The 14824-nt window shown below is 45.5% G+C and overlaps 1 protein-coding gene across 6 annotated transcripts in view; it reads left to right on the forward strand.

Moving 5' to 3' along the window:
- The window catches only part of PPFIA3 (PPFI scaffold protein A3), a 99165-nt gene that overhangs the window by 20151 nt on the left and 64190 nt on the right, over nucleotides 1-14824 (forward strand). For all 6 annotated transcript variants that reach the window (XM_083162267.1, XM_083162266.1, XM_083162268.1 and 3 more), the window contains exons 2-3: nucleotides 392-935; nucleotides 9664-9765. In XM_083162267.1, coding sequence (XP_083018393.1) covers nucleotides 702-935; nucleotides 9664-9765 — 336 coding nt within the window. In that variant the 5' untranslated portion in view covers nucleotides 392-701. The remainder of the gene's footprint in view (nucleotides 1-391; nucleotides 936-9663; nucleotides 9766-14824) is intronic.

The raw sequence follows: 14824 nt of genomic DNA on the forward strand, positions 1-14824 counted from the left end.
CAAGCTTAATAAATCTGCCCCTGAGTTTGGGAATGCTTGATATATGTGTAATATATTCATAACAGGCGACATTATCATACTGAATTAACCGGCATTTATACTAGAAATCCTTGCATGAGATCTATGGGAGAGATGTACTAAGGCTTGGAGAGTGATAAAGTGAAGAGAACTAATTGGTTTCTATCTTCCATGACAGGAGCATATTGGTTGGTACTTTATCTCACTTCACTTGATCACTCTCCGATGACTTAATAATACTAAAATGACTGTATAATTCAAAGCATGGGAAAACAAAAAGAAAATCCATTTCCTGTTATGGTCACATTAATAAATATGTATTATGTATTTATCATGGTTATAAGATGTTTCTTTCTCGCTCTTTTGACTTCAGGTGGACTTGTCTTTCTAACACTCTAAATGGTCTTCAGCTTTTGTGAGTGGACTTCTTGGCCTGGGCTGTCCATCTGCACCGCTTGACCAGCTTGGGGACCTCCGCTGTATTAAAGATGCTTTAAGCTGGCCACTACTCTGAGACTTCACTCAGACGGTCACACGCACGTCGTCTTCACTCATGTAAACCTGGTGGATCGGTTCCCTGCACTGTTCACCGTGACTGGAGTTGCCGCCGTTTATACAGGCGTTGAGGCCTCCCCCGGTGCCTTCTCTTCTGGTGCACGTTTGGCGAGGTAAAAGCCGCCAAGATGATGTGCGAAGTGATGCCCACCATTAATGAGGACAACCGCAGGGGCTCCACCTACAGCTCGGACGATGCCAATTTCGAGCAGCTTATGGTAAACATGTTAAATGAGCGGGAGAGGCTGCTGGAGACCCTCCGGGAGACTCAGGAGAGCCTGGCCACCGCACAGCTTCGGTTGCGAGAACTGGGCCACGAGAAGGAGTCTCTTCAGAGGCAGCTGAACATTGCCCTTCCACAGGTGAGAATGGTTCGCTGCTACATTAAGGTCTACAAACAGCAAAATGGGTGATCACTGCAGCCTTACGGTTTTCAAACTCGGTCCTCAGGACCCTAAACAGTTTGTGTTTTCCTGGTCTCACAGTGAAATTATTTGCTCCACTTGTGTAGTTTCTAAAATGTTTCAGTGAGTAATGAGTACACCTGTGCTTCTACCGGGTGACCTTAAAAATGTGGACGGATGTCGGGGGGTCCTGAGGACTGAGTTTGAGATCCACTGTTTAAGGTACTTAAGGGAACCCACACGCAGCATTTGCATGAATCTTCGTTGCATGACGGGTCAGGCATGAAAAGTCTTCCAAGGTTCCGATTGGTCGGCCGAATCTGGCACTGTAAGTCCTTCCGCAAATAATTGCCTGAGGTTTCCCCTGTTCAATCACAGAGGATGAAGCCAGATATTGGGCCAGGTTCTCTAAGCTTCAAAAGTGATAAAATGGAGAGTGATAAACAGCCAGCCAATCAGCTCCTACCTGCCATGTCACAGAATGTGTTTGGAAATATCAGACAGGAGCTGATTGGCTGGCTGTTTATTCCTCTCCATCTTATCATTTTTGAAGCTTAGAGAATCTGGCCACTTGTGTGGCCATACACATGTTAACTAAAGATGGATCACTTTAATTTAGTCCTATTATTGCTTTTGCCCACTGCTTTGAGGGGTTGTGGGCTGACATGTAAACAACCTTTACTCTGGCTGTGGCCAGTATGGTGGCACAGTGGTTGGCATTGTTTCTTCACAAGCTTTTGGCTATGGCTTTGATTATTAGGGTGGAGTTTGTATGTCCTCGCTGTGTTTGTGTGGTATTCCTCCACATGTCACACCACGCCACATTGTATTTCCTCTCACAACAACATTATGATTTGTACATTGGTTTCTGACCACATTATTGTTTGTATGTGCTGGTCCATCAGCAAGGTTTTGCAGATGGACAAAACCCTGCTGAACTGCAGGGGCAGATGTAACATGTGCAGAGAGTTAATTTTGGGTGAGGTGTGTTCAAACTGAAATGTAAATTGCCGTCTAAAAATGAAGCAGCCAGTATTTACCGTGCACAGAAAAAAAAATCACTACCCCAAAAGCCAACTCTCTCTCTGCACATGTTACATCTGCCCCACCTGCATGGTTTTGTCCATCTACTGGGTTTCTGGAGTGCAGAAGGCCAACCACTACTGCTGTACAGTCCACTGTGCTGCGTTGCAGGTGCCTTATATGATTATGTTGGCACTTGGTACCAAGTACCGCTGTATCTGTGCACTTTGTATTAAGTGGCAGTATTCAGTATCAGCAGCTTGCAGAGAGGGAACACTGATTGGTATGTTTGTACCCTCATAGAGTCATATTCAATGTAGTCAATGTATTTCCACAAGTCGGATAAGCCTGATAGTCTGAGTTCCAGGACTGCAGCCCAGGTATACCGCCGACTAAAAATATCCTGTAGCCACACGCTCCATTGTGTACTCTCCGGACTTGAATATGAAGTACGTGGGAAGATTAGGTTAGCAGTATGTGTGCTCGGAATGGTAATGACTCTGCTTGCCGCTTGGCATCCTTCTTAGGAGGACTGAAATGCCTTATCTGCCAGCAGACTTTTACATCTTGAATAAGGAATAAAAAATAATGGTATTCTTCACCGGTTATGTAGCCGTTCTTCAAATAATTACATTTGTGTAGGGCGTTCATGCGTTCCTTCGCTGCGGCCCCTGCGTTTGTGAGACATTTAGGTTTATGTCCCTCGCTCAACACTAAAGAAAGTTCACTGTAAAAAAATAAATAAATTAAATAAACACTGCTGAAATGGCGATGCGGGACAGGAATTGCAGCAGCACATGATAAATAGGCTATCGCCGGCAGTGAGCCCTTGATGGTGAATGAAAAAACATCACCAGTGCAGAAACACCCGTTTTCTAGCACAGGCCTGGTCTGCCTATCAGTGCTGAAATGCAGACCACACTGTGCTAGCTGCACCACAGCAGAGAGCAACACCCCAGACAGGAAAGAGGAACTACATGGGTGTTTAAAGATGCAGTGTGACAGAATGAACACTACAATACCGATCTGATGTCATGATGGGTGTTGTTTAGGGATGGCGCAGATCTTGGCGCTGAATTTGTCTGTAAGAGGAACCTTGTAGGCCCGAGAACTGTTATTATTGGGTATGGTGTAGTAAGATCTACAATGCCTGGGTAGACCGTTAATAACCGGACGATAACATAGGTACAAAAGCTTCATATGGTAAAAAGGTCAACATTGCAATGTCACGTCAACACAAAAATCGGTTTTGAGATACTTGTAGGCCAAAATTTGTATATACCATGTTATATGACCACCATGTGTACATACGTGACGACTACAAAAGGCATTGTCCGTTGTCACGTCGAACATTTGTAGTAGACGACCTTATGTTGATAACTATTGATGTTCTACAGTACCTAGACATTATAAATCTATCATTCAGTTACTGTTATTACTATGGTACTTTTTTTGTTTGTCCGTTTTCTTTTATATATAAATACCGCTGTTAACTCTGTTCCCAAATATTTGCACTCCCCTGCCAGAGTGAAAACTCGCCCCTGTGCACAGCTGCAAATGGCTTTGCAGCCATGCACACAGGGGGGAAATCATTTATAATCGGTCACTATTAAATGGTTTCCCCCTGCTCGCACTCCGCAATTCGATGGCCGTGGGCAGATCGGAACCACTGCCGACGTCCGTTTCAGCTCCCTCCCAAGGGCCTGGAGCCGCCAGCGTTTTATTGGCCACTGCCTGGAAACGCCATCCTAATACCCACAAACGCTCTGGCTTTTCAATCAAGTTGCAAATGGCCAGCGATGACAATCCATCGCTGGCTTCATTCGCACTGACCGCATGCGCACTTTGGACTGCGTAATTGCCAGGGCAGCAAATTTGGCTGAATTTAGGTTTAATTGTAGACTGTACGGAGGGATAAGATTATAAAGGACACACAGTCGCCCATGTTGGGCACAGTTATGAACATTTGGGAAAACGCGGGTTTGCAAAATGCAATGAATAATGCACGTTTCATCAATGAGAGCGATGGGAAGAGCACTGGTGCTCCAGACATAGCTGTGTCGTTATGGCTGATGATTAGAACATTCGGAGCAGGGATTGCCCGGCGCTGATGACTAAAGATGAACAGCAGGGGACTGAGGAACAGCCGTTTGGAGATAAGCCCGCTCGTCCATTGCAGCGGTTTCTTTCATTAAAATATCCTCTGTGCGTTTTTCCACGTTGCCTGGCACAAAGTGGGGCAGGGGAAGCGGTAATATCTGCTGGAGAGGTTTCATTTCGGGATTCCTTGCTGTCTAATCGCTGGAAATCACAGATTTATCGGTTATTCTGTCGCTTTAACCGGTTGTTGCTAAAAGCTACGGGTAATACGCTATCAATAATTTACCACTCGTTCTTAAAAATACATTACAGCTTTTTTTTTATTTATTTTTTGCGCCCAGGATCTCTTTACAAAATGCATAATTTAATGTAGCCTAAAAGTTGCAGTAAATCTATTTTCATGCGGGTATAAAACGACTGTAAAAAGTATTTCCCCGCTTTTGGAGTTATTTCGGGATTCTGATCGGCGAACAGGACCAGAGCTGGATCATTCAATCGGCAACGTATGGCTACTGCGTTGGGTCATCTGAGTAATGAGGAGCCTAGATTACCCCAACACAAATTGTGTTTTAACACCTTTGAATGCCAAGGAAAAATAGTCATTTGTCTTGGGAATAAACAAATGACAGCCAATTCATTTCAAGTGTTGGATTTACTAAGGTCGACCTATATAAGTAACGGATCCGGAGGTCATTTTTGTACAGTTGAAGTGAATTCAAATGATTTAAAAATAATGACATTTGTCTTTAAGAGGTTCCAGAGTTAATTAGTGCGTTGAGCTTTATCATGAAGACTCAAGAAAATACTTAGTGAGCCAGAATTGAGGTAATTGAACTAGGAATACTGTCAAGTGATTCCATCATCCTGAAATTTAGAGAATAAGGCCTAACTGTGAATTTGTTATTAAATGGTCATCTTTGAAAAATTAGTATTTTGGCAAGGAGGTCACTTTTTTGGGGGAGGGGCAGATTTCTCGTTCTCCAGCTGAGAGAATCAATATCCCTATTAAATAACGCATGTGTACCTCATGGTAGGTAGCAAAAAAAGAAAAAAACATAACCTAAAATGTTGCCTAAAGTTACACGAAAGGATTAATTCTTTGCAGGTGGTCAGCCAGCCACAATGATCTGTTTAAACCTTTGAGGGCCGAGTGAATTTGTCAAAATTGGTGCGAAAATTACCAAACAAACATTGTTATTCCTCACAATGACCTGTAATGTTTACCTTATAGAGCAAATATAAGCTGTTTTTACACATTTCTTATTTGAATTTATATAACAAATGTGAGCGACGCCGGCATTTTTAGCAGATATTTTGCACATCTCAGAGATGTTGGCACTCAAAGAGTTAATGTTATGATTCTTCGCATATGAGGGCAATTAAGGTAATGATAAAGGGCTAGAATCGATTCTCTAAGCTTCAAAAGTGATAAAATGGAGAATGATAAACAGCCAGCCAATCAGCTCCTGCCTGCCATGTCACAGGCTGTGCTTGAAAAATGTCAGGCAGGAGCTGATTGGTTGGTTGTTTATCACTCTCCATAGTATCACTTTTGAAGCTTATTATTTTTGTGTTCTCCTAATAGTTGCAAGCAAAAATGATCTAATTAAGTATATATTGTTATGTAATCACCATCAGGAATCTTGGGGACCCCCCTCCTCACATAACTTACCCTAACCCGACTCCTGTTCCCCCATCTCCTCTTCCGCTGAGCACCCAGAGGTCCTCAGGATGCCGGCAGCCAATTAAAATGCAGCAAAGCTCTGATTGGCTGCCACTAAATGAACTCTGATTGGCTCAAAAGCTGGTGCAGCATTTTAATTGGCCGCCGGCGTCCTGAGTTAAATAAGCCTGTGCTCCGGGAACTTCTTTGTTCAGTGCAGCGGAGGCAGTCGGAGGGGGTCGCAGTGGGCAAAATGATCTGCCCGGGCCCTTCCAGAGGCCGGGGTAAAGGACCGCTGTACCCACAGCTCCCCCCTATTGGTCGGCCCTGCCTGCATGTAACACAAAAGGAATACAGTAATTTGGTCGACCCTATTAAGGTAGACAAGCATTGGGTCAGCCACTAATGGTCGACATCTGAAATAGGTCGACAGGGTCAAAATGGTCGACATGGTGTGGCACAGCGGCATGGTGCATTTGGGACTAAAAAACATGAAAGACTCATGTCAACGTTTTTGACTGTTCCCATTGTCGACCTAATGAGTATGAGGACCTTCCGACGATGTTGACCTGTCGACCTTTAATGGTCGACCAGATGCATGTCAACCTCAATTTGATTAACCCAATGACCGATACCGACACAAAAGCAGGTTCCACTACAGAACCTTGTGGATAATCAATTCGCCCCCTTTGTGTATGACTCTCCCCCTCCGTCTTATCTGGCATATGTTGGCTGTGATGTATTATGCCAGCCTGCTATATCTCAGAATGTTAGTGCGGTATGTGCTTGCCAACCACTTATTATTACACTCTAGGCCTTATACATTCATCTTTATTGCAGATGAGTCTTTAAATGCATAAAACTAAAGTTGTATTAAAATTCTGTTACCATGGCTTGATGGGAACTGCCAAGGTCCAGTGAGACTGATCTTACAAATCACTTTATATGCAGAGATTTAGCAGCAAGGTGTCGCTAGGAGGTAATTTCAAATGTCCTCTTAAGCTGGGTACGCACTGTCCGGTGTATCAGGGGCTCAGCGCCACGTGTGTACCAGCGATATGTCTGTGAGCAACGTTGTACAGACATATTGTGTCGGCCATGCCAATGGCCGATATATCTATGTGAGATATCAGTGGCGGATCCAGGGATGGGGGCATCAGCACAGTTCAGAATTCACACAGGGGAGCTGCACCAACCGCCAATCTAAACTGACTCACTGGCAGTTGGTTTGGCTCCCCTATATGAATTTTGAACGATGCTGCAGTCCCACTATGTCTAAAGGTATATTGGTGCATCTGGCTGTGTGTGCGAGCGGTCTACAATTGCTGTAAGGGACGCCGGTGACTGACCTCGCACATGTAAATGCCAGCCCAGTTGTGACACCAGGCATAACACGTATGTGTGCGCATATGTAGCGATCTGTTGATACGCTGGGCTAAATTTACTAAGAATACGGCTCAGTCCTATTCAGAGTTTGTATATGACAATACGACTGTTATCGGTGGAGTATTTCAGTTACACATTCGGAATGCGGGGCATAATTTACGAAGGTGTCGTATTTTTGAGATTCGTATTTTTCTGTCGTATTTTTTACAACTTGTACTAGAATACGCCTAGTATACGTTCGTATTTTGAAATATGACTTAATGGTAAATTTCAAGGGATGCGGTCATTTGGTCTACAGCATGTCATTAGGTCGACGTGGGAAAAGGTCGACATGGGTCTAGGTCGACATAGGAAAAGGTCGATATGGTTCTAGGTCGAAAGGTCATTAGTTCGACAGGTCGTTAGTTCGACAATGTCTAGGTGGACAGTCAAAAGGTCGACATGGGGTTTTTCACTGTTTTTTGAGCCGACATGTGCCGACAGGTGGTATTTCATGCCCTACCATCCACTAGGGCATGAAATACTAGCATTGTGAGTGAAGCGAGCGATGCGAGGGGATGCGGTGCACTTGAAACTGTGTCCATGTTGACTGTGTTGACATTCAGGTAAAAAAACCTGTGAAAAACCCCATGTCGACCTTTTGACTATCGACCTAGACATTGTCGAACTAACGACCTGTCGAACTAATGACCTTTCGACCTAGAATCATGTCGACCATCATGCTGTAGACCAAATGATCCCAGCCCAATTTCAAAATGACATTGGCGTAATGTAAAATTCAAGGCCTATACTTTCGATGGCATATTCGTATTTTTGTAGAAATAAAAATACTACAGGTTGTTACGGTCGTAACCTACAGAATATGGATATGTGCCCGAATTCCTACCGTATTGTGCTTAGTTACTCTCCCCCACTGTGTGTGCTGATACACATGTGAGATAAGGCACACACACGCCTTCCCTACCCCCCACATACATACCCTATCACTGTAACCGCCGTCACGGGACCACCCGTTCTCAGTGACTATACTGCATACAACATTGACACTGCGTCCATCTTTGATTCAGGCCCATGCATTCAGGGGGTATGGGTCATTGGGTTGACATGGTTTATGTCGACATAAGAAAAAGGTAGTAAGGTAGCCATGTCCTAGTGGATGGTAGGGCATGAATTGCCGCCTGTCGGCACATGTCAGCTGAAGAAAATGTGAAAAACTCATGTCGACCTTTTCACTGTCGACCTACCCATTGTCAATTTAATGTTTGTGTCGACCTTTCAACCATGTCGAGCTTGTCAACCTTCAGTGGTCAACCCATTCACAGCAGCTGCCTCGTGTCACCTCTCAGGTGACCAGTCTCCTCACTTACTGACTATCCCCCTGCTGTAACCAGGCCTCTCAGGTGACCAGTCTCCTCACTTACTGACTATCCCCCTGCTATAACCAGGCCTCTCAGGTGACCAGTCTCCTCACTTACTGACTATCCCCCTGCTGTAATCAGGCCTCTCAGGTGACCAGTCTCCTCACTTACTGACTATGCCCCTGCTGTAACCAGGCCTCTCGGGTGCACAGCCATTGACCCCTGGCCTCTGTGGTGTTTGGCCTTTTGTTTCCTGGCCTCTATGGTGCATGTCTGTTGTCTCCTGGCCTCTGGGGTGTAGGTCCCTTGGCCTCACAGGGTGCATGACTCTGGCCTCTCGTGGTGTATAGCCCTTGTCTCTGGGCCTCCTTGGTATCAGGTGAAGTCATCGATTTCCCATATAAATACCTTTCTTCCCTCAGCTGTACTGTAACTAGTCTTTGTCACTGTATACAATACTTCCCGTCCTCCCCGATGTATGTTTCAGAATCTCATTGTGTCATTAGACACCTACCATAACCCACATATCAGAAGCCATATACCCGTAAGCGTGTCTGGCAGGAAGTTGTCCAACAAAGTTGTTGACAGGCCATTCTCTGCAGCTGGCAAATGTCATTGCAGGAGGGTTAATGGTAAAGCCGAAAAGCATTTGTTAACCCCTCACATGAAAGGGTAAACAGAGAGCATTTTGTGGTCCCAGGTTACACAAAGCCATCAGTGTGCTCACGGGGGTCTGTGCTGGGCTCCCGCTCACTCCCCCAGGAGCCTGCTGAGATGCAGGTTACACAAAGCCGCCACTGTGAGCCTACTGCTGCTCTCCCATCCCTTCCTCACCTTCCTGCAACTGGCAGAAACTCAGCTTCTTCCCCCCTCCACCAGCTTTTCTTTAAGCCGTTTTACACTGTGTCTGCTCCACGTGGGGACCTCACGTTTTTCCCTTCAGCTCAAAAAAAAGAGAGACCGGTTATAAGTTTTCATTCTTGAAAACGGCGAGAGTCTATATTAGAGGTGACGGCGCCCTCGGAGGGAATGAGATGGGTGTGCCCGGAGTCTACACATCTGTAAGCAGTTCTCTAACTAGTCGTCAATTTATTTGATGTGTTTGTTCTTACACTTTATTGCGCTTGTTTAATACATCTCGTGGCTCGTTTTGCAGGAGTTTGCGGCCCTCACGAAGGAACTGAACCTGTGTCGGGAACAGCTTCTGGAACGAGAGGAAGAGATTGCTGAACTGAAGGCGGAGAGGAACAACACTCGGGTGAGTGCGGAGATGTCACATTGGTAGTGATTGGGACGGGAAGCGGAGAGGGGTGGTCAGTATGGGGGGGGGGGGTTCCTGGCATCTCTTCTCTCGCCCACCCATCAGTGGGATTTGGCGATAACCTGAGGCATACAGGTGTCAGGGAAGGTGAACGAGAGTGTTGTCACATTTTTAAAGCCCAGATTAAAGGGCTTTGTAGCTAAAGTACATGGAAGCTCCTACACAATAGCAACTAATAGAAATTCATCGTTTTCTGGAGTGAGGGGATAAATATGGTGGTACATATTCTCCTGCGTGCGGCGTACTTCCTGGTGGTAATCTCTGAACGTCAAACAATAGATGGTGCTATCTCATGTCATGCCTCTATGGTAGTGTCAAGGTATGGTTAAGTGATTAGAGACTATGGGGCATATTTAATAACTAGGGATATGTATGTTATTCACTAACCTTCTTTGATACTCCAACCAATCAGCCCCCAACTGTCATTTTTCATAGCAGGAGCTGATTGGTTGGAGCCCCATTAAATTAGTAATGAGTAATAACAAGAATATCCCTCTTTCTTAAATATACCCCTATAACTCTGTCCTTCTTTGTGCATTATATAGTTTTTTTTCTTTAGAATACAAATGTATCTTTATTTAGTGGTGCAGTGACAAATTATTAGCTGTAACCTATATAACACTCCGACACCAACTTGTAGTTCTCTAACTGCAAGTCTATAGTCTATACACTTGCCTATGCTGGACGTGACGAGCGATGGTGGCAGGGGCATAGGGGTTGCGGAAACGGCATCGCTTGTCACGGCCAGCTTAGGCAAGTACAATAGCATGGCTCTCGCTAGCAAGTATGGATGACAGAGGAAATCGCGAACGACCCACGGGAGCGGGCATCGTTAATAATACAGGCATGCTTATTAGACGATATGCACAAAAATATTAACGATCGTTGTTTTGCTGAATATCGTTTCTTCTATTGTCTAATGTTTGCGCATCTTAAGATCAACGCTTCACAGTATGGGGTCTAGCAATGTCACCTTGAATCATGCAAAAACGGCTGCTTTTAAGCAAGCCTGACTCCAATATCAGACACACCTCCTCTATTGGGCAGGATAACGCAGTGGGGACAGCAGGCTGGACACGTTATCCAGAAACTGTGTTCATTTCTGTAGCCTATAGGATACAGTATAGCTGGCGAGAGACCTTCAGATGCCTCCCAGGTAGCCTAGGGGTATGGGTCATTGGTTCGACCCTATTTAGGTAGACATGCAGTTCTTTGTGTGGTTTTTGTGCATCTCCCTGACAGGCTGATATACTCCTACAACCATATTGTCTCCCATGTCCGCTCATTACCATACCCATTTCTCTTCCCTGCCTGGGGTGTCACTCTCTGCTGTGGTGCTTCCTGCACAGTGTTGTCTGTATTTTAGCAGCGATATACAGACCACACTGTGCTAGAAGCAGCACAGCAGAGAGCGACACCCCAGGCAGTGAAGAGGAACTGCAGGGATTTTGGAAGATGTAGGGTGCAAGAATGAACAATATTGATCACAACGCGATGCGGCTAGGAGGCACCAGGAGACTCTGCCGATCAATGTGGTAAACTGTGTGCGACTGAGTCTGTATACCGAGCAAAACGAAGCTGTGCCTGCTTCATTGTAGCTCTTCGTGTACAGATGCAGAAACTGGATCGCACACCGCAATACAATTGGCACATCATAATCATCAGCAGAGTCTCCTGGTGCCTCCTACCCGCATCACATTGCGACTAAGACGCCCAATGCTAGCAGAGTCTCTCAGCGCTATTGGTCCCGATCCCAGAGCCATAGCTGTCATTCTGTTTGCCGTGGGGGTAGTTGGCAGACGAGCAGGAGGGTTTTCTGCCCTTGCTTGTCATTCTTGCACTGTCATATGTATTACTTTTTAAGTGAGGAGGTTTACTTTGTTTTCTTACCTCAGAACGGCCTTATATCTGTGTGAAGCCTGCCCATTCCCTTGCTCTTTTGTGGGTTTGAAATATGACAGTTAGGAGCTGATTGTCTGGTAGTTTCTCTCTCACCACTCACCTGATTCAGACCTGCTTTCTGAGGTAGCAGGTAGCCGCCGCCCCTGTGCACGTCTGCGAACGAGTACCCAACCATGCACACAGGGATGAAATCATTTACCATTGAATAATTCCCCCCCCCCCCCTGCTCGCAGCGATTTCGCAGCTGGCAAGCTGATCTGAATGACCCCCCCCCCCACCCCATGTGCAGCATGTAGGTGCAAACATTTCACATAACCCAAAGAAATGCCACACAATGCAGAGAATGATTGCATCCTCCCATTCGCAGGTGCTGAAAGGTGCACGTATAAAACTGCAGAGGGCTGGTAAATGTCTGTCATTGTGCTGTCCACCCAGCCCATAAAGGATCTGCAGGGACTGGTATGTCAGCACAGTGGGTAACACCCTTGAGTGGGTGTAAAGAATATCAGTGATTATATAATGACGTGTTTTTGTTATAGGGGAGCCCACATAGTGAAATTCCTTACTCTGCGTTTGTTGACGTGCCCTCAGGTATACCGCCTTTGGGGCGGCTGGAAAGGCAGATAAGGTGGCATGATGTGGGTTTGTCTAGTCTCTGAGAAGGCAGATCCCAGAGAGATTAGTGGGGAATGTCAGCACCTCTGTGTTCCTGTATCACACTGGCACCATAGTCCGTCAGCCGCTGGCTTCTCTTTTATCTCACCGTCTGGGTGCTTGGTACACGCAGCACTGCCAGCGGCCTGACTCCAGCCACCGGGGTGAGGAGAATTCGATACAGAGCATTCAGGCTGCCTGAGTCCTGGGAGCTTCCGCATTCATGCCATGCACTGCCCAGGGGGTGAGACTACCCCCCCTCCCCCCCCCCAATCACATTTCAGGCATAAGACTAAAGAAACATGAATGAGATTGTCTGTAATTCATCTTATTACCTGCTGTGGATTGTTAACAAAAATTGAGCGGTTTATTTAGTAAGATGGGAGTCTTAATAAAGATAAGATGTTTCTATGGTCAACCAATCAGATTCTATCTATATCGAACCCATGACCATGATTGGCAGCACGGACGGTATAATGTTTAGCATAACTGCCTCACAGCACTGAGGTCATGGGTTTGATTCACCTCGTGGCTCTGTGTGGAGTATGTATATTCTCCCCGTGCTAAACCCTAAATGTCTGTGTGTGTGTGTGTGTGTGTGTGTGTGTGTGTGTGTATATATATGCGGTAGGGAATATAGATTGTAAGCTCCACTGGGGCAGGGACTGGTGTGAATGTTCAACTATACTCTGTACAGCGCTGGAGAATATGTGTTTAATAATTACCGTATTTATCGGCGTATAACACGCACCGGCGTATAACACGCACCTTCATTTTAAGAGGGGATTTCTAAATAAAAACTTTATTACAGTGTTTATTAACATAATTGATTATCTGTAAAAGAAAAAAAAAAATCCACCTTGAATAACAGAAGCAGGGCAGCACAGTTAGCACAGAAATCCTTCTCCTCCTCCAGGCTACAGCCAGCGCTTGGGAAGGCTGATGACGCTGCTGTAGCCAGGGAGGAAGGAGTCACTGTGCAGGGAGGAGTTTTAAGTGTGCTGCTGCTGCGAGGACCCGACGGTGAGCAGCAGCAGCAGCAGCAGAGAACACGCGATTAGTAGGCGCCCCGTGGATGACAGGGAGGAGTTTTAAGCGTGCTGCTGCTGCGAGGACCCGACGCTGAGCAGCAGCAGCAGCAGCAGAGAACGCGCGATTAGTAGGCGTCCCGTGGATGACAGCAACGCGCATAACAGCAACACCCGGCATTACAGGCATTACAGGTACCCGCCGGGTGAAATTACCGCCGTATAGCACGCATATCGGCGTATAACACGCACCCATCTTTTCCCTCTATTTTCAGGGGGAAAAAAGTGCGTGTTATACGCCGATAAATACGGTAATACATAAATAGTGATCCCTCTCCTGGTAAATGGTGTACAGTGATCCCTCTACTTCTGATTATTAGTGTACAGGGATCCCTCTCCTCCTCCTGATTATTAGTGTACAGGGATCTCTCTCCTCCTCCTCCTCCTGATTATTAGTGTACAGTGATCCCTCTCCTCCTGATTATTAGTGTATACTGATTCCTCTACTTCTGATTATTAGTGTACAGTGATCCATCTCCTCTGGATTATTAGTGTACAGTGATCCCTCTCATCTGGATTATTAGTGTACAGTGATCCCTCTCCTCCTGATTATTAGTGTATAGTAATCCCTCTCCTCCTTATTATTAGTGTATCCCTCTCCTCCTGATTATTAGTGTACAGTGAGCCCTATCCTCCTTTTGATTATTAGAGTATTGTGATCCCTCTCCTCCTCCTCCTGATTATTAGTGTAAAGTGATCCCTCTCCTCCTGATTATTAGTATACAGTGATCCACCTCCTCCTGATTATTAGTGTATCTTGATCCCTCTCCTCCTCCTCCTCCTGATTATTAGTGTATAGTGATCCCTCTCCTCCTCCTGATTATTAGTGTACAGTGATCCCTCTTCTCCTGATTATTAGTGTACAGTTATCCCTCTCCTCCTGATTATTAGTGTATATTGATCCCTCTTCTCCTGATTATTAGTGTATAGTAATGCCTCTCCTAATTATTAGTGTATAGTGATTCCTCTCCTCCTGATTATTAGTCTACAGTGATCCCTCTCCTCCTCCTGATTATTAGTGTATAGTGATCTCTCTCCTCCTGATTATTAGTATACAGTGATCCACCTCCTCCTGATTATTAGTGTATCTTGATTCCTCTCCTCCTCCTCCTGATTATTAGTGTATAGTGATCCACCTCCTCCTGATTATTAGTGTACAGTTATCCCTCTCCTCCTCCTGATTATTAGTGTACAGTTATCCCTCTCCTCCTGATTATTAGTGTATATTGATCCCTCTTCTCCTGATTATTAGTGTATAGTAATGCCTCTCCTAATTATTAGTGTATAGTGATCCCTCTCCTCCTGATTATTAGTGTACAGTGATCCCTCTCCTCCTCCTGATTATTAGTGTA

Source organism: Crinia signifera, chromosome 19 (genome assembly GCF_055691185.1).
Source record: "Crinia signifera chromosome 19, ASM5569118v1, whole genome shotgun sequence".
Taxonomy (NCBI): Eukaryota; Metazoa; Chordata; class Amphibia; order Anura; family Myobatrachidae; genus Crinia; species Crinia signifera.